The 19194-nt window shown below is 41.8% G+C and overlaps 1 protein-coding gene across 1 annotated transcript in view; it reads left to right on the plus strand.

Moving 5' to 3' along the window:
- Positions 1 to 19194, plus strand: part of DNAH9 (dynein axonemal heavy chain 9) — a gene marked incomplete at both ends in the record, with an annotated part of 297882 nt that overhangs the window by 40602 nt on the left and 238086 nt on the right. The window contains 6 exons of the mRNA XM_082861738.1: positions 423 to 549; positions 3390 to 3645; positions 4342 to 4583; positions 10290 to 10425; positions 14007 to 14203; positions 14298 to 14722. Of these exons, the coding sequence (XP_082717864.1) occupies positions 423 to 549; positions 3390 to 3645; positions 4342 to 4583; positions 10290 to 10425; positions 14007 to 14203; positions 14298 to 14722 (1383 nt within the window). The remainder of the gene's footprint in view (positions 1 to 422; positions 550 to 3389; positions 3646 to 4341; positions 4584 to 10289; positions 10426 to 14006; positions 14204 to 14297; positions 14723 to 19194) is intronic.

Consider the following 19194-nt stretch of genomic DNA (forward strand, 5'->3'; position numbering starts at 1 on the left):
AATAAATTCTTCCAACATTTACTAGGACTAATCACCACTTCCCTTATCCTCCCAGAAGATCGCATGGAGTCTCTCTTTCTGCTCTCCTCTGATTTAAGCTTTGCCACCTTTAGGAAATGAGGGGTTACCTGCAGGAGCTGACTTGCCCGGCTGAGTCAATGACTCTGACTTAAGAATGTATTCAGGTATTTCACTAATAGCATCTTCAGTTCCTGAGATATATGTATTAAAGATAGATAGATAGATGGATGGTTGGATTAGATAGATAGGTAGCTATAGAGATGTTATATATATACATATATAGCTATGTCATTTATGTTATATATATCTATATAGAGAGATGTATCTTCAGTTAATCATTGCCAGGCATTGGGGAGCTGGGAGGGTGCTCATGAGGTGACCGTCATCTCTGATCCTCACAGGTATGAGAGAAGACTCTACGAGGACTGGTGTCAAACAGTATCAGAGAAGTCGCAGTACAACCTTTCCCGGCCACTTCTGAAACGTGATCCAGAGACAAAGCAGATCACTGTCAACTTTAGCCCACAGGTAAGTCCAAAGGCAGTAACTTCCTCTTGGTTTCTGAAGAGTTTCATTTGACTCTGCTGATTTCAAAGGCAAAAAGTCTTTCTATAAGAGTATGCAAAAGCTGCTCAAAAGAACTTGCACCCTGGATTTCTTTTTTGGGATAAATCTTAGGGTGTAGTGTTTTCTTAAGTTGTCCACTGTTCACATTTTTCTCCAGGGTCAGCCAGTATATTTGCTTTGATTTTGCACAACAGAAAATATTGCAAAATATCACTTGGTACCATAGTGATACCGTTTGGTACCATAGTCAACCGGGCCTACCTTGAATACACACTGCGGGTGAAGGCTGTTGACTAGATGTTAGAGGGCCAACCAAGTGTAACCTGGTTCCTGACTTCCAAGAGCCCACAAGCTAGTTAGAAGCCGGAATCTCAACATGCAAAAGTCTAGTTTCATTAGGTAGCATATGATAAATCTCCAAGGAGTAGCTTTGGAAATGAGACTAGATTATTGGTTCTCAACCAAGGCAATTTTGTCCCAAAAATGGAGACATTTTTGGTTGTCAAACGTGAAGGGGTGCCAGTAGCACATGGTGTAAGTAGATACAAACTTCCTACAATGAACAGGACAGCACCCCACAGCAAAGAGGTTTTTGTCCCAAACTGTCAATGGTTCTGAGGTTGAGAAACCCTGCTTTAAATAGAAAGGGTAGAAAACCAGTGGGCTGTAGCAGCCATGGAAAGCTTAATGCTGGAGAAAACTATAACCAAAAGCAAGCCCACATCAGGATGTACATCATTCAGCTTAAAAATTGAAGAAAGGTATTGGCCACACCAAGCTAAAGGCAGTCTCCTTTCTGTCTCCTAAAGTTCTGTCTTGATGGCATCTTCCATAGGAATGTAGCATAGAAAGAGGTGAAAGCTAAGCTGACAGAATATTGGTTTCTTTAGAGATAATTCCAGTTTAAGTAGAACATCAATTCCCCCTAGAATAAAAGTCAACAAAGGGAGTTGGAGGCTTTGTTTCTTCACTTTGGCAAGACATGAGTCTGAGGTTGAACTCATTAAATCCTTGGAGTAATTTTATCAGCATTCGCTTTGAGCAATATTGAATATTAAATGCCCAAAGAGTTGAGTACCTGCATTACCAACTAGGCTGCAGTCCAGATGGTATAATTGTAGTAATTAAGTCCTTGGTGTAAGACAGTATTGAAGATGGGCCCTCGTCTATATGCTCCAAAGACAAGGTCTCTGTCTGCTTCCATGTGCAGCACATGGTGGGTGCTTTACAGGTGTTTGTAGGTGATAGAAGGGAAAGGAGGAAGAGGAAAGGGGTGAGAAAAGGAAAGTGGAGGGAGATACATACCTAAATTATAATGTGAGTCGGGGGAGACGACTACAAACACAACAAGTCAGAGAAGGGCTACAAATATCCCTTGGCTTCCAACCTCAAGCAAAGTGGCAACAGCTACGCTATGAAGAATGAACAGTAACACATCTGTCTTTCTAGAGGAACATGATCAAAGATTTGACCAGGATAAGAATTGTATGGGTTAAAAGCATACATACATATATATATATATATATATATATATATATATATATATATATATATATATATGTAGTAATATGTTATATAGTAAATAATTTATTTAAATTATTTAAAATTTTCTATTGTTGGACATTTAAATATTTTCTAGTTTTATCAATCTGTATTTCATTGATTCTAGGACACACACGGGTTTTTTATATCTTAATATCTCTGAAAATAGCATGTGTTTATAGTTAAATAAACCACATTTTTTTCTTCCTTAGGTGAAATACTAAAATATTTCTGAATCTGACATAAAATACTACTGATATAAAATACTACTGACATAAAATTTCTGACATAAAATACTACTGAATCTTACCATTAATGGCATCTTATATTTGGATAAAATATGTTATAAATAATGCTACAATAAGCATCTTTAGTTATTACTGCACCGTATTTCTTTGGGATAAATGCCTAGAAAGGGGATTGCTGGGCTAAAGGGTGCTCACATTTTGAGAGTTTTAGCGTATTTTATCAATTTGCTCTTCAGAAAGATGTAACTCAGGCATTCTCCTGCCAGCAAGATATCATTCATTTCTTCAAATCACTTCTAGCCTGTTGAACCAAAAAATATGTAATATCTCAATGTTGTTTTAATTTGCATTTATTTGACCACTAGTAACGTAGAAAGTTTTTCATGTGTTCATTGGACATTTATCTTTCTTCTCCTGTGAATTGCTTATTCATATCCGTTGCCCACTTTTGAGTGAAAGTGCTCTCTTTTCCTATGAATTTGTCAGACTATTTGTGATATATCTGTCAGATATTAAGAAATCTGCTGCAAGTATTTTTATCTGTTGAAGTGTGGCATTTTATTATGTGTATGATATTTTATGCATATAAATTTTATTTTCTGGTTGTACATTTGGAATGGTCTTCTCTACTTCAATATTATATAAATCGTCCACATTTTTTTCATTTTTTGTTTTCATTTTTTACATTTAAATTTTTAATATCTATCTTGCGCTTATTTCAATATAAACTCGGAGGCTAAGGTCATTTCCCTGCTAAAGGTTTAGCATTTGTCTTAACCCTGAGTAGGGTTATCTGGGCAGGAACGAAGAGCTGGCCCAGAGCCACTGGAAGAAGAGTTGGGAGCCCAGTTGTCTTTTCCTTCTCAGAGAAGATTTAAGGAACCAGTAGGAGCAGAAGTTGAGAAAGGACCCAGAAGGCCCTTGGGCCCCTGGGGTTTCCCAGTCCCGATCGATACGGCTGCTATTCGCTGCCACTGAACTACAGCCACTTATGTCGATTCTTTTCTCCAGCTGATTTCCGTGCTGAAAGAAATGAGTTATCTTCAACCTCAGCAGATGACGCACATCCCTGAGACAGCAGCAGCCATGTTCTCCTCCAGGGAATTCTATCGGCAGCTTGTGGCTAAATTGGAGTTGATGGCAAATTGGTACAACAAGGTTATGAAAACTCTGCTAGAGGTGGAATTTCCATTAGTGCAGGAAGAGCTGCGAAATATCGATCTCTGCCTGAGAGCTGCAGAGGAGACTCTGAGCTGGAAAACAGAAGGTAACAGGAGACCACCTGGGGTCTGGGGAAAGGTTGGAAGTCAAGATTCTAATAAAGTTGGTAGAACCTCACTTCATTCCCCGGTTAATCTGATCTGGGTTTGAAGCACGAGTCTGTCCTTTCAGATATGTGCCCGACGTAGAGAAGACAAGGAGGAACGGCGTCCCTCTTCCGCCTCCTCTGTGTGCCTGGGAGGTTTAGACAGCTTTGCTGCCACGCTCTGGGGAATTTTCATGAACTCTCTCGCAGTCTCCAGCATATACTGGGCACTCCATGGAGGAGGATTTTTACTACATTATCATTGTTACTTACTTTTCTTAACTGGACCATAAACATCTTAAATGAGGGAACTATGCATTTACTTTTCTTGTATCCTCCAGCGCAATTCAATAAACTTTCATTGACTGATTAACATGTATAGGACACCATGTGCAGGACTGTGAGGAGAATATGAAATACAGGGGATGTGACCCCTACCTTCAAAGAGCTCATAACCAAGGCCATAACCAGGGTCATGGTAAGGGGTGGCTTTTTGTTGCAACTAGGAAGGAAAAGGCTCTGATGATTACAAACTAACCTGTGCAGAAAAGTCTTATAAAACCCACAGGTATTAAATCCCTATGTTTCATAGCAACCAGACCTTTCGCTCTACCACTGTAAGCTATTTCAATTAATTCTGTCTCTTTTGGGGAACAGGCATTTGGGATTATGTCATTCAGATCACCAATAGTATTCATGATCTTGAACAAAGAGTTCAGAAAACAAAAGACAACGTGGAAGAGATTCAAAACATCATGAAAACATGGACGTCGCCAATATTTAAGAGAAAAGATGGGAAAAAGGAATGCCTTCTCTCCATGGATGATCAGCGTGATCGAATGGAAGAATATTACAGTCTTATCAAAGAATCTGGCTTTAAGATTCATGCCCTTGTGCAGGTAATAACCAGCCTCTCAGACACACATACCACCAGTACAGGGAAAGCATCATGAAGTGTGTTTGGGTGCTAGAAGTGATTTGGAAATTAGAACAATCAGTAGATGCTGTGTCTTCTGCAGTCAGGGATAGAAGTTAAAACTGATAGCAAAAGAGCTAAAACTAATGGATGGGGAGTATGTCAAGTCTCATTCTGGTATCAGTGTGTCAAAGTTAATACGATCTTAATAGTGACACCACTTAGTCGTCACACGACTTAACATCCCGCACCAAACCCCTAGGGGGTAGAAGGAGATGCCAAGGACAGAATCCTAATTTATCCACTGCACTAACCACCCCGAACTCGTCCACACAACCTAGTGTGACCCTGCAGCATCTTCCTCATAACCTAGCTCAGCAGAGCCTGGAGATATGCAAGATGACTGTGGTGTCCCTGATGCACTGGGTAAAGAGAAGGAAAAATGCAGAGTGCTACCCTTCATGCAGGAAGGCTCTGCCCTGCTTTGTGATCAGGGCAAACCTTGTGTCTCATCATCCAAGGCTGGATGAGGGAAAAGAGCTATAAATGGCCACCAGCTCCAGCCCTACTGAAGTAGCCGTGGGGTAGTTCTCCTGGGTTGATCTCATGCACAGAGTCAGTAATGAATCACAGTTGTTATCTTTGGGTTTTCTGTGGGTTGAAACACAATAAAATGTTGTACTTTTGACCTTTTAAATGTTCTTTATCTGTTTCCTAGCTTATTAATTTCTGTTCTTTATCATTTCTTTCTGGTTAATTTGGGGTTAGTTTGCTTCTCCTTTTTGTCTAGCCTATAAGGGTTGAAACTTAGAGTATTGATTTCAAGCCTTTCTTCCTTTCTAATGCAAGCATTTGATGATATAAATTTCCCTCTTAGCAGTGCTTCAGTTGCAATCACAAATTTGATCTGCCTCATTTTCATTATCATTCAGTTTTAATTATTTTTCTCTTGCGATTTGTTCTTCAACTCATTGGTCGTTTAGAAGTATGTTGTTTAATTTCCACATATTTAGGTCGTCTCTGGATAGCTTAATGAAATTGTTATCTAGTTTAATTCCATTATGGGCAGAGAAAATACTCTGTAAGATTTCATTTGTTTAGAATTCATCAAATCTTGTTCTGTGATGTAGAATGTGGTCTATGTTATTGGATGTTCCTTGTGCAATTGACAATGTTTATTCTTCCATTGTTGGGTGTGACGTTCTATAAAATATCAATTAGTTCAAAGTGGTTGATAGTATTGTTCAGATTGTCTATATGATTTCACAGTTTTTTTGTCTATTTGTTCTACCAGTTACTGAAGCTTAGAATGTTAAAATCTCCACCTATGATTTTGGGTTTGTCTGTTTTATCCTTTAGTTCTTTCAGATTTTTCATCAAGTATTTGAAGCTCTGTTAGTAGATGCAAACACATTTATAATTACTGTAACTTCCTGATGAATTGGCCATTTTATCACTATGAAATTATTTTTATTTCTAATAATACTCCCTTGTCTTGAAGTCTTTTTTTCTGATAATTCTATTGCCTTTCTTCCAGATTCACTATTCCTACTTTTTGCATTGTCCATCTTTTTCCACCCTTTCACATCCAACCTATTTGCTTCTTTGGATTCAAATTTCTTCTCTTATAGACAGCATATAGTAGAAACTTACTTTTCTATATCTAACAACTTTGCCTGTTAATTGAAATTTTTAGCTCATTACACTTAATGTAATCATTGATATGGTTGGATTTAGCACCACTGTTTTGCTATTTGTTTTCCATTGGCTTCATCTCTTTTTTGTTCCTCTGCTCTTCCTCTCCCACCTTCTTGTTATTAATTGTATATTTTCTAGTATTGTATTTTCATCTCTCAATTGGCATTTCAGCCTTTACCTTGTTGCATCACACTTGCAGTGGTTGTTCTAAGTTTTAGTAGGTCTCTTGAACCAATCACAATCTACTTAGAGTTTTCCCATGAAATACAGGAACCTAGCAACAATTCAAACCGCCCAGGAATCTTTTGTAGTGTTGGTGTGTGTGCATGTGTGTGTTTGTGTATAATATACCCCACAACAGAGTATTATAATTTTTTGTTTTAAAAGCTTTGGGGAAAATATTTATAGAGTTTTGTATTTACCCACATAGTCACCATTTCCAGATTTGTTTTTCCTTTCTGTAGAACTAAGTTACCATCTATGGTCATTTCTCTTCAGCCAGAAGAGCTTCCTCTAGTATGTCTTGCAGTTTAGGTCTGCTGATGACACGGTCTCTCAGTTTTTGTTTATCTGAAAATGTCCTTATTTCACCTTTGTTTTTGAAGAAGAGTTTCACAGAATATAAAATTCAGTGTAGACAGTTCTATTTTCCTTTCAGAAGTCATTTCATTGTCTTCTACCCTCTAAGGTTTCTGATGAGAAGCCAGTGTACTGTGTATCTTTGTTCCCCTTTTTTCTCAGGCTCCTTTTAATAGATTCTTTTCAAATAAATTCTTTGTATTTTTTTCCATTCAACTACGATGTGCCTAAGTAAGTTTTCTTTATATTCAGCCTGCTTGGAGTTTGTGAGGTTTTAAATCTGTTTTTCACCAAATTGGGGGGTGGTGGTGGTGGTTAATCAAATTACAACATTCTTGTCTAATAATTCCAACATCTATTTTATTTTCTGAGTCCTTTTTTTAATGTGAAGGAAGTTTATTTTTGTGTCACATAAGTCAAAGGAATAGGCATTCCAGGATTGGTGTGGCAGCTATTTTCTGAGTCTGTTCTTAGTGATTATTTTCTCTCTTGGTTATATGTCACATTTTCCTGCTTCTTCGCATGTCTAGTAATTTTTTATTATATTCTAGTCATGTTGGATGCCACTTTAGAATCTGGATGTTATTTCCCTTTAAAGAGTTTGTGGTTTTGTTTCGGAAGGCAGTTAACTCACTGGTGGGTCAGCTTGATCCTGTTGAAGCTTTATGTTAAGCTTCCTTAGGGAGAGTCTAAAGAGGCTTTGCTCTAGAATAGAGCTCTAATTCTAAAGCATTGCATTTCTGGAGTCTCAACTGAAGTCCTGGGTTATCTGTGAGGTCTTTTCATTATTTCTGATAGAACACAAACATCTTCCAGCACTATATGACCTTCACAAACTCCATTCAGCTTAGAGCCCCCAGTAACTGTTCTCTGCCAGGCCTTGCAGAATCTTGCCCTAAATATGTACAGCTTAATCCTCAGTCAGAGATTCAAAAGGACTCAGCAACCTCAGCAGTCCCAAACCCCCATTTCTGTCTTTTCTGCCCAGCAGGAACGATGCTCTAATTGAGGTCCACTTTCCTATGCCATGGTTTGGAAAGTGCCTCTAGGTAGAAAGCCAGGTAGTTGTGAAGCTCACCTTGAATATTTCCCTCTCTTAGGGATCACATCCAATTACCCAAAATAATTATTTCTTGTATCCCATTCTGTAGCTGTTTGTAGCAAAAGGGAAAGTCCAATCTCATTCCTCTGTCTTGGCTAGGATCAGAAACTTGAGCTATTTCTTGTTAGTTTACAGAAAATTCTGACACGTTTGCTCCTTGTACCATAGTAGATTTGAGGTGAAAGATATAGATAGCTATATTGATAGGGTGACAGTAGGAAAGAGATAAAACAACTCTACAAGGCAGTCATAAAAACTAAACTGTAGAAGCAAACAGACATACACATTTTAGTAACACCTAAGAGCAACTCTGGATTGTCACTGTGTTATGATTTGCATGACAACGGACTCTCATTAAATCTTTAATCTACTTAGGAAGGAAAGGTATAGGTAATACACTTTAGAAATTTTAGAGTTTTGACATTTAAAAGCAGAATCATGAGATTTACAATATGGCAGTGTTTCCTAAAGGGGTAAGCGTGAGTCACCTAGAAAATTTACTTTTGCAAAGTGGTAACCACGTTCTTTGAAGATGTAAGATAAATGGAAAGTTGCTATAAAAAGGCTGAATGATGAGTAAATGGGACATCTGTACTTGCCATACCACCAGGTCGGTGACTGTATCATGTAAAAGGAGAGAGAGAAAGCCTGTGCATTCCTTTCTGTGTGTACATTTTCTAATTCACTCAGTATGATAAAGGTTTTTAGTTAATTTTAAATGCCAACAACAAAACACTCCAGCTCATTTCTTTTTTTAAATTTATTTTATAGAAGTATAGTTGATTTACAATGTTGTGTTAATTTCTGCTGGACAGCAAAGTGATTCTGTTATATATATTAATATATATATTCTTTTTCATATTCTTTTCCATTATGGTTTATTACAGGATATTGTAGTTCCCTGTGCTATACAGTAGGACCTTGCTGTTCATCCATCCCATATAGAATAGCTTGCATCTGTTTATCCCAAACTCCCAATCTATCCCTCTGCCACCCACTTCCCTCTTGGCAGCCACAAGTCTGTTCTCTATGTCTGTGAGTCTCTTCCTGTTTCATAGATATAATCATTTGTGTCGTATTTTAGATTCCACATATAAGTGATATCATATGCTTTTGTCTCTCTCTTTCTGACTGACTTCACTTAGTATGATAATCTCTAGTTCCATCCATGTTGCTGCAGATGGCATTATTTCATTCTTTTTTATGGGTGAGTAATATTCCATTGTATATATGTACCACATCTTCTTTATCCATTCATCTGTTGACAGACATTTAGATTGTTTCCATGTGTTGGCTATTGTAAATAGTGCTGCTATGGACATAGGGGTGCAGGTATCTTTTCAAATTAGAGTTTTGTCCAGACATAGGCCCAGGAGTGGGATCCACTCCAGTTCATTTCTAACGATTATCCAGGAAATGCTTTACTTGCTTGAACCCCAGATTTCTTATGTCTTGAATTATAATGCCCTCTACCGTTAGTGTTCCTCCTTCTGCCCACCCTGACTTCTGCTCTGATGCAGCTTCCTCCACAGCCATCAGTCAGCATCTATGAAGCACACATTGCATCCATCAGCGTCCCTCCTGAGAAGGTGACCTGACCCCATCCTCCTTTCTCAGGGAGAGGATGAGGCACCACACTTCCTTCATGGGTTAACTTTGTGTTCCTTTCAAGCAAGGGTTATACCCATTAGACAGAATGGGTTTGTTACACACGTACAGGCATACCTCATTTTAATGTGCTTTGCTTTACTGTGCATTCACAGATATCGCATTGTTCTGTTTTTTTTTTTTTTTTAATTGAACCCTGCATCACAAGTCTATTCATGCCATTTTTCTTTTTGTCACCTTTTGGTAACTCTCACAGTATTTCAAACTCTTTCATTCTTATTATACTTTTACGGTGACCTATGATCAGTGATCTTTGATACTATTGTGAAACATTATGACTTGCTGAAGGCTCAGATGATGGTTAGCATTTTTTAGCAATGAAGTATTTTTAAATTAAGGTATGAACACTCTTTTTTTAGACATAGTGCTGCACACTTAATAGACTAAAGTATAGTGTAAGCATAACTTGTATATGCACTGGGAAACCAAAAACTTTGTGTGACTGACTTTATTGCAATATTGGCTTTATTGCAGTGGTCTGGAACCAAACCCGCAGTATCTCCAAAGTCTGCCTGTAACAGAAAATTCTTCATAACAGTGCAATTTTTCTCTATGTGTTCTTTTCATTCCCATTAATGATAATAAGACCAGTTCTCCCATATTATTAAACATGGTTTATATCCATTCTTCTTTATTTTGTAGGAAAACCTGGGTCTTTTCTCAGCAGACCCAACCTCCAGTATTTGGAAGACTTATGTTAACTACATTGATGATATGTTGGTGGATGGATTCTTTCTTGCCATTGAGTGCTCCCTCAAGTATCTCCTGGAAAATACTGGTATTTACTGGCTTATGGATGTGGTTTATTACTGGGAAGGTAACAGTAATAGCATCTATTGAGTTACAGTGAAGTGCAATTGAGTGCTCTGTGACTTTTCCCAAAGTGTCATGAACATTTTGTGAATTATAACAAAGGCATTGCGTTTCTAAACTGTCCAATGATAAAAGACTTCTCTCTCTTCAAAACTCAGATGATAAATCAGGCTTTAAGATAGTGAAGCCCATAGCAAAAGCAAAAATATAAAAGCCAATTCAGTCTAAATGAAGCTCCAGTGAGGAGGAGTGAGTAAGCTGGAGCAGCTCCACCTGGACTTGACTCATAGCAGCGGGAGGGGACATTCCCTGCCTTCATGCTGAATGTACTGTATCTCTGTGGCCTTTTGAGAACACAGGGAGGTTGTAGTAGCCAGCTTACATGGAAGAATCAAGTTTTTCTATGTAAAAATAGTCAGACAAGAAGCTGGGAATGAGGTAGCTTTTAGAAGGAAAGGGAATGTCAAGGAGGCAATGGGCATTCTTTGAAGCTGTTAAAAGATAGCCAAGGGCTTTGAATTTATGGTCCATACACAGAGTCAAAGATTGTATAGTAAAGGCTAACCTTGGTTTGTAAGGGATGGGATGGAAAGGGCAGAAGAGTTCAGGAATAAAGTTGAGTTACACCTTTCGCATTGTGGTAGATTCTGAGGAGCTCAGCGAGGGTGAAGGATGAGGTGAGGATGAAGGTGAGATAAGAACTTAGTCCATTGAGCCCAACCCAAGGAAAGAAATCAGATGCAGAGTTAAAATAGGTGGGCTGAGACCCATGTCCAGATATCCAGCCCATTGCAAGAGGTTGACAGTGCAGAGAGGAGCAAGGCCAGTGCTGGGTGTAGCTCAGATGGGCAACACCCACCCTCACCCTCACCCCATGGTCCTAGTAGGTGGAGTGACTGAGGTCAGAGGCAAGGTCTTTGCTTTCATGGTGCAAGGTGCTCCAAATTAAGGAGATAGAGAAGCAGGAAATGGGCTCTGCATAGTCAACAAGGCGGGGAGGTCACCTTCTAGAACCTGGGGCATCAAACACAGGCACCAAGACTGGAAAACTGGTTCCTAGGGACCAGTGCCAACGGTGCTCATCTTAGTGAACTGACCAAACCTCCTCTGATACTGGAGGTTGGGGGTCCCGTCACTTAGCCCTCCTCTAGATCTAGGAAGATACCCCAGCCACACTTGAGTGCAGGCACTGCATAAGGGACTCACCCTAGGCCAGTGTCTATCCAGCTCTCCTGATCTGGGCTGTCCGATGTGTCACTTGTCCTCCTCCTCTCATGAGGAGAAGAGCGTGGGAGCAAGAGGATGGGGACTGGGGATGGTAGCCAAAGTCACCTTCCCTCCATGGAAACGGGGGGAAAGGGAACACATTTCCTTCACAAAATAGAATGAGCAGGAGCTGGACCTAGTGGCTGCCTGAGCAGAGGAGCTATAGATAACATTAAAAGGCGCTGGTTACCAAGGCAAAGTGAAGGAGCCTAAAGAGAGTGGCCTCTAAGAGGAAAATCACCATGACCCTTTGCCATAGCCCAGGTGGACAACTTTATTCCCCTGGTCCACCTTACCATTTCCACTTCTCGTGTTTGGTCAAACCAATACTATTCCCATGGCTTGGGCTGGCCTCCCAGCCATCTCTCAGAATCCACACCCTGCCTGGGTTAAATGCTACCCACTCTATCCAGAAGCACTCTTCCTCTTCTCAATTCTTAAAGCTATTTGCTTGTACCAGGGGCGTGGAACCACCAGGACCATCCGACTTGTACAGTAATTATGTTGCCATTGCATCTAACATAGGGATTCGGTTCTTATGTCGGCACATAGGGCAAAATCTCATATAGTAACGTGTTCTTGAAAGTCTTTTAAATCCTTTAAACTATATGCAACCCAACCTATTAAATTATAAGTACCTAATGCATGTAGGAATACAGAATATATCATGAGTACATATACAAAGCATAATTTTACTGATTTAAAAAAAAAATTACTCTATAATAATAGTATAGGGCTTCCCTGGTGGCGCAGTGGTTGAGAGTCCGCCTGCCGATGCAGGGGACGCGGGTTCGTGCCCCGGTCCGGGAGGATCCCACATGCCGCGGAGCAGCTGTGCCCGTGAGCCATGGCCGCTGAGCCTGCACGTCCAGAGCCTGTACTCCGCAATGGGAGAGGCCACAACAGTGAGAGGCCCACGTACCGCAAAAATAATAATAATAATAATAATAATAGTATAATTACTGTGATATTGGTAAACTTGCACTTCCTTAAGTTAAATATGCACTGGATGGGACACTCCTGAGTCCAGTAATGCAGATTTATCATCCTTACAGTTTTGAAGGCAAAGCCTTAGTCTTACATATCTTTGAGGGTCCCACAGTTTTTTAGTTAGGGAGAATGGCTAAGCAGTGGTAAGAAGAACGCCATCAATAATGTGGCTTAAAGGACATGGAAGTCTGTCCCCCGGGTTCTAGTCCAAAGCGAGCACTCCAGGTTAGTTGCAAATTCCTTCCGTCCTGTGGTTCCACTGCTTTCTAGGGCCTGGTCTTCATTTCCATGGTTGAGCCGGATCACTGCTGCATGCCGGCTCCAGCCTGTGAGAGGGCAAAGAGAGCACAGAGGAGGCCCCCTGCTGCTTCGTGGACCGCAGCCCAGAAGTGGCACCTCTTCCCACATCCCACTGGTGAGGGAATCACATTGCCATACCTAACTGCAAGCCCACCCACTTATACCTCTATTTCCAGGGAAGAAGGGATAATGGATTTCCATGAGTAGTCTCCACTGCCCGTGATGTCCAGCACGCAGCAGTCTCCTAAATACTTTTACAATCAAAAAATATATGAAAATAAGTGGTTATTAATAAGAGTCTAAGCATTTATCTTGTACTTGGAACATCTTGTTCCATATTATATTTTTATTTAAATTTAGCAAGACAAGTTAGTCTAGCAAGTAATCAGGGGTTTGTTAATCATTTATACTGTTTTTAAAAATCTTATCACTACAGAACTACAGAATTAAAATAAGTTCTGTTTTTACAGAAAAGGAGCAGAAGGGATAGGATTGTGACTTTTTTTTTCACGCCTACACGACGTTGGACAAACACACCCTTGTTCCCCTAGTGGCTGCCAATGGGGAATGGCCTGGTTTGTGCACAGGAAGAAATCAGCTGCTTCCAAGAAACTGGCTTTGCAAAATCAACTTCTTCTCAGTCAGAGGCTATACTGCCTCCCAGGAGATGTTTGGGAATGCGGAAGGGGACTGGCTTGGGTTGATCAGTCACTAGGACGTGCTCTCTGAGGACAAGGAGAGTAAATGTCCTGCAATGCCCAGGATAGCCCTGCACAAGAATTAGCCTGTTCCAAATGTCAGTGGTTCCCCTGTCAATAAACACTGCAGGACTGCCACCCTCACCTTTTCTGGGGTGTTAGCAAATTTTACATTTCCATTTTCTTATACCCAAACAGCTCATCTAAAGGAAAGAAATGCTCTGAGTGCTTTTAAAACAGTATTGCATTTTGCCTACGTTGCCCATTCTCTTCTGTTTTCCTTGTTTTTCAGAATGTAAGGCAGGACTCACCCCGATATTTGAAGCACAACTGAGCTTAGCCATCCCAGAATTGGTTTTCTGTCCGTCTCTGGAGCCTGGAGTGAAGGGTGGCTTCTACGACATTGTTGAGGGTCTCATCACCAGCATTTTTAGGATATCGTCCTTGGTTCCACGGCTTTCCCCTCAAAGCGGCTCTCCCCATTATCAGGTACTGGATCTGCAAGCATCCTGCCCTCCCATCAGATCTGGAGCTCCCTGTGAAGTGCTGGTGTCACCCGCCTGGTTTTGTCTTGCTCCCCTAGGTTGACTTGGAGGCCATGCCTGATCTGGCAGGCATGCGGGGCGAGCTGATGGGGCGGGTGCAGGGCATGATGACCCTCTGCTGCGGCTATCGGAGCACCCTCAGCCAGTATTCCTACCTCTACATGGAGGACCGGAAGGAGGCTCTGGGCCAGTTTCTGCTATATGGGCACATGCTGACAGCAGAGGAGATGGAAGCTCATGCTGAGGATGGCATTCCAGAGAACCCGCCCCTGCTCCATCAGTTCAAAGCGCAGATCGACTGCTATGAAAAGCTCCATGAAGACGTGAGCAGGCTGGAGCCCATCCAGGTGTTTGACAGCTGGATGAAGATTGATGTGCGGCCCTTTAAAACGTCTCTGCTGAATATAATTAAGAAGTGGAGCCTCACGTTCAAACAGCACCTTGTGGATTACGTCACTCACAGGTAACACAGTCCTGCTAGCTTCCCGGGCTGTCAGGAACACCATGTTTTTAATCTTCTTCACATTTTTATCCATAGGTTCTTGGTTAAATTAAAAATTAAAACAGCGGGTTGGAGGTTCCAGGCTTTTGGACACCAGCAGTAACGTTAGTCCTGCCCTCTCGTTTGTTCATCAGACCTGGCCTCTTTCTGTTTCGTTTTCCATTTGGTGCCCAGTGTGCAAAAGGCACTCAGTAAGTGGTAAATAATGTTAGAGACAATAATAGCAGATCTAACCTCCCTTTACAGCTCTGACTGTGAAATCTCTTTAAGCCTGAGAAGCAGAGGGGGTCTAATGGGCCTCTTAGATTTTATTTCTCCCACTTACTCCTTGTCTCAGATTATCCAGCTGTGAAGCACGGAAGCCCCTAAATCTACACACCCCTGCTGCCTGCCAGTGCCACTCTAGCTGTGTGACAGATTGGATATGAAACTCTGTCTGTTCCACCATAGACCTAGACCACCCAGCCCAGCACCAGGCTCTCTAAGCCAGAGCACCAACCTCTAGATAAATAATCAAGTAGGCTAATAGTCTCCCTGTTACTTCACCTTAGCCTTGTCCTCACAGGTCTGCCACAGGCAGAATCTCAGCTCCCAGCCCCTCCCCACAGAATCCTGTGGAGTGTTCAGTGATCAGTCTTTGGTGTATTAGCTGATGCTGCAGGGGAGCCCTCCCCAGAGTTTGGTGCTGGTCTTGCTTGCCGCTCAGTGATGTGGAAGGGAGACAGCCAAGTCGAGAATGCATCTATCTACAAACAAATTTTGAGAGACTTTGCAAGGGTGATGGTTCTCCACTGTAGAAAAGCCGCAGAAAATCATTTTGGGATGTTTCAAACAGGGCTTTCCAAGTGTTGTTTAAGAAGCAGCAGCCAGTTTCCCACACTTGAGAGCCAAGAAAGGGAAGCAATGGTGGCAGTTGGGGAGGTGGCAGTGTTGCCCCTGAATGGAGTACTGTTGAGGGGACAGCTCTGTGCTCTCTGGTCCCTCTCCATTAGCAGGTCTGGTGACCCAAGGACGTGGGAACATGTTTCAGATGAAGATTTTATTATTATTTAGGTATGGCAAGGCCACAAGATCAGGAGATGACTGCTATTGAAAAGATAGTTTGTTAGATCCCAAGAGGAGGGGGGCACAGCACACCATGCAGGGCCAAATGGGGGGCACCAGTGTTAATCAGGAAGCAGAGGGAGTGAGGAGAAACGTGGGCAAGAGCTTTTATTACGGCTTCCATGGAGAAGAATGGGCAAGACATTCTTCTCCAGGTTTAGGAGCAGGTTTAGGATTGTCTAGTTTTTTAAATAATTTTAACAGGCTCTGGGGTGTAGGGGCTGTCTTTTGTTGTCTGGTACCTGGCTGTGGGATTATAGGGCAGGTGAACTGTGGCCTGGAGAATGAGAGCCAGATGGAGGAGGTGGTTGGGGATATGGATTTTGGATTGACTGGCTTGCATTTGAAAGGCACAGTCAAAAGCAGGTTGTTTACTATCTCTAGGAACTGGCTAACCCTGGGAGGGTCAATCCCTCCAGGGCCGACAAGACCCTAAATGTCAGAGCATCAGAAACACAGGGTTGATACAGGGCATAGTTACAGCAGCTTCCATGTGTCCCTACCAGGTGAGGCTTCACAGGATGTAACAGTTGTTTTAACAGGAAAACACATGATAGAGCACTGAGAAGGCCTGAGTCCTCCTTGAACCCCTGTTTCCTTGTCTGAAAGAAGACAGTTTGACTGGATTCCTGTAAGGTGCCTTCCAGTTTTAATAGTTGATGATCCATAAACTGACTACTTTGCTACACTTTGGGAGAACGTCTCATTGTGTTCTCAAAGATTAGATAAAAAAAAGAAATAATAAGAACAATAAAAATATTTATTATTGAGTGTCTACTATGTACCTTGTAATTCTGTGATTTCCACCTTCTCTTAGTAGGTGTCAGGATTAATCCCACCTTGCCTTACATAAATACTTCATTTACTGACAGAAATCCAATCCTTCATTATCATCTGTCTCATTCAGCTTGGACTGCTATGATATTGCGATTTGTAATAAGACATATATATTGGATTGACCAAAAAGTTCATTCAGATTTTTCCATAAGATGCATGGGAAAACCCGAATGAACTTTTTGGCCAACCCAATATTTGGTCTTCATCCCTGTTTCTGGCAAAAGCTCCTATAACCCTTGTATTTCCTAAGTGGTGAGAGCCATAAAGGTATCTTTTGTTATGTTAATGGTAACTTTTGGACCTCACCTATGGATGGGGGGCGGTTGTCAGAACAACCAACCATGTGATTAGAGGTTGAAACTTTCAGTCTTATTCCCCAGAACTCCAGGGAAGAGAGAGGGGCTGGGGATTGAATCAGTCTCCAATGGCTGATGGTATAATCAATCATACCTGTGTAATAAAGTCTCCATAAAACCCAATAAGATAGGGTTTCAAGAGCTCCCAGTTTGTGAATGTGTGGAGATTCGGAGGAGTGGTGCATTCAAAGAGGGTATAGAAGCTCCACATCCTTTCCCATACCTTGCCCTGTGCATCTCTTCCATCTGGCTGCTCCTGAGTTATATCCTTTATAATAAACCGGTAATCTAATGAGTAAACAGGTTCTCTGAGTTCTGTGAGCCACTCCAGCAAATTAATCAAATGCACGGAGGAGGTCATTGGAACCTCTGTCCTATAGCTGGTCAGTCAGAGGCAAGGTGACAACCTGGACTAGTGTTTGGGTCTGAAGGGGGTGAGGCAGTCTTGTAGGACTGAGCCCTTAACCTATGGAATCTCCAGGTAAATAGTAGAATTGAGTCAAGTTGTAGGACAGGCAGTTGGTGTTGGAGAATTGCTTGGTGGTGTGGGGTGCCCCCCTACCCACCCATAGGCATTGGAATTGGTATTAGGATCCTTGTAGCTGCCATAACAAAATACCACTGACTGAGTGACCTGAACAACACAAATTTATTTCTCACAATTCAAGAGGCTAAGAGGTCTAAGATCAAGATGCCAGTCAATTTGATTCCTGGTGAGAGCTCTCCTCCTAGCTTGCAGACAGCCATCTTCTCACTGTGTCCTCACATGGCCTTTACTCAGTTCCTGTGCACAGATAGAAAAAGAGAGATCTCCCTCTTCCTTTTCTTATAAGGCCACTAATCCCTCATGGTGACTCCACCCTGATGACCTCATCTAACCCTAATTATCTCCCCAAAGGCCTCAGCTCCAAATACCATCACAAATGGGGAGTTGGGGCTTCAACATATGAATTTGTGGGAGACACAGACATTTAGTCCATAGCATCATCTTAACTCTCATCCCCATTCAGCTCCTTATGCCCTGATCTTACTCAGTCCCACCCTTGCCCTTACAAAGCCCTCCCCTGTGCTCTTCCCCTGGACCTCAGGATCTTGCATCAGCAAAGTCCACTGTCCCTTCGTCTTCTCTCATCCTTTTTTTGCTCTAACTGAAGCCCAGCTCTCTCCTGAGGATACTGCTTCCCTGCAGCCCTCCCAAGTAGGGCTGATTTTTCTCCTATATCCTTCTTACCACTGGGCCTAGAGGTAGATGAGATATTCTTGCTCTTAGTTGCAGCTTCCAAACCATTCCACCTGGTCCTCCCTCAAAATCTCTGGCTCCACTGGAGTGAATTCTATCAGACAGTAAAACCTGCCACTTGTCCCTGCCACAGTCACCTGCCAAGCCCTTAGCCATTCCTCCCCTTCGTTGCAGGTCATGTCATCTGGCTCAGTCTCCCTTTCCCATCCTTCTGCTGATAATCATCCTCAGTGACTCAGCATCCACATGGAGCCTTCATTATACCTGCCTCTCATTTTCTTGACCTCTCTCTCCATTGCCCTTTCCTTCCGTCGTACCTCTGCTATCTAATTCTGTGTTGTGCCCTCAGTGGCGTGGAAGGAAAGATGAGCAAGTACTTGCTTCCCCTTCAAAATCTCAGGTTAAAGTGTTCCATTCTCTGACCACCACTCGGTATCTTTCCAGCTCACTTGGCAACGGTGACATGCAAAGTTCTTCAGACCCATCAGGATTTCCAATCCATTGGTCCCGATGCTTTATCGGGATAGCTCAGTGTTTATCACCCTTGCTCCCCATTCCCGTTCCCACCTCATAAAACCCTGACTGTTTAAACTCAGTGCCCCACACCTGCACCTGAGCAATTCATCCTTGGATGAAGGAAAAACAAACCAGTCTTCTGACCAATCTCATATTAAATTTATGAACATAAATTTTTTTATGAACATTTTCATAGATTCTTCCCAACTCCCATAGACTCTTTTTTTCCTCTCTCCTTAAACCTCAAATATCCTCTCTGCCCTTATAGCCTTGCCTCTCATTTCACTGAAAAATTAGAACCAATCACAAGAGAGCTAACTCACCTTTTACCAACAAATCTACCAACCTACCTGCATTTGAAGCTATACATTCAACTACCT

Source organism: Leucopleurus acutus, assembly GCF_964270905.1.
Source record: "Leucopleurus acutus genome assembly, chromosome: 19".
NCBI lineage: Eukaryota > Metazoa > Chordata > Mammalia > Artiodactyla > Delphinidae > Leucopleurus > Leucopleurus acutus.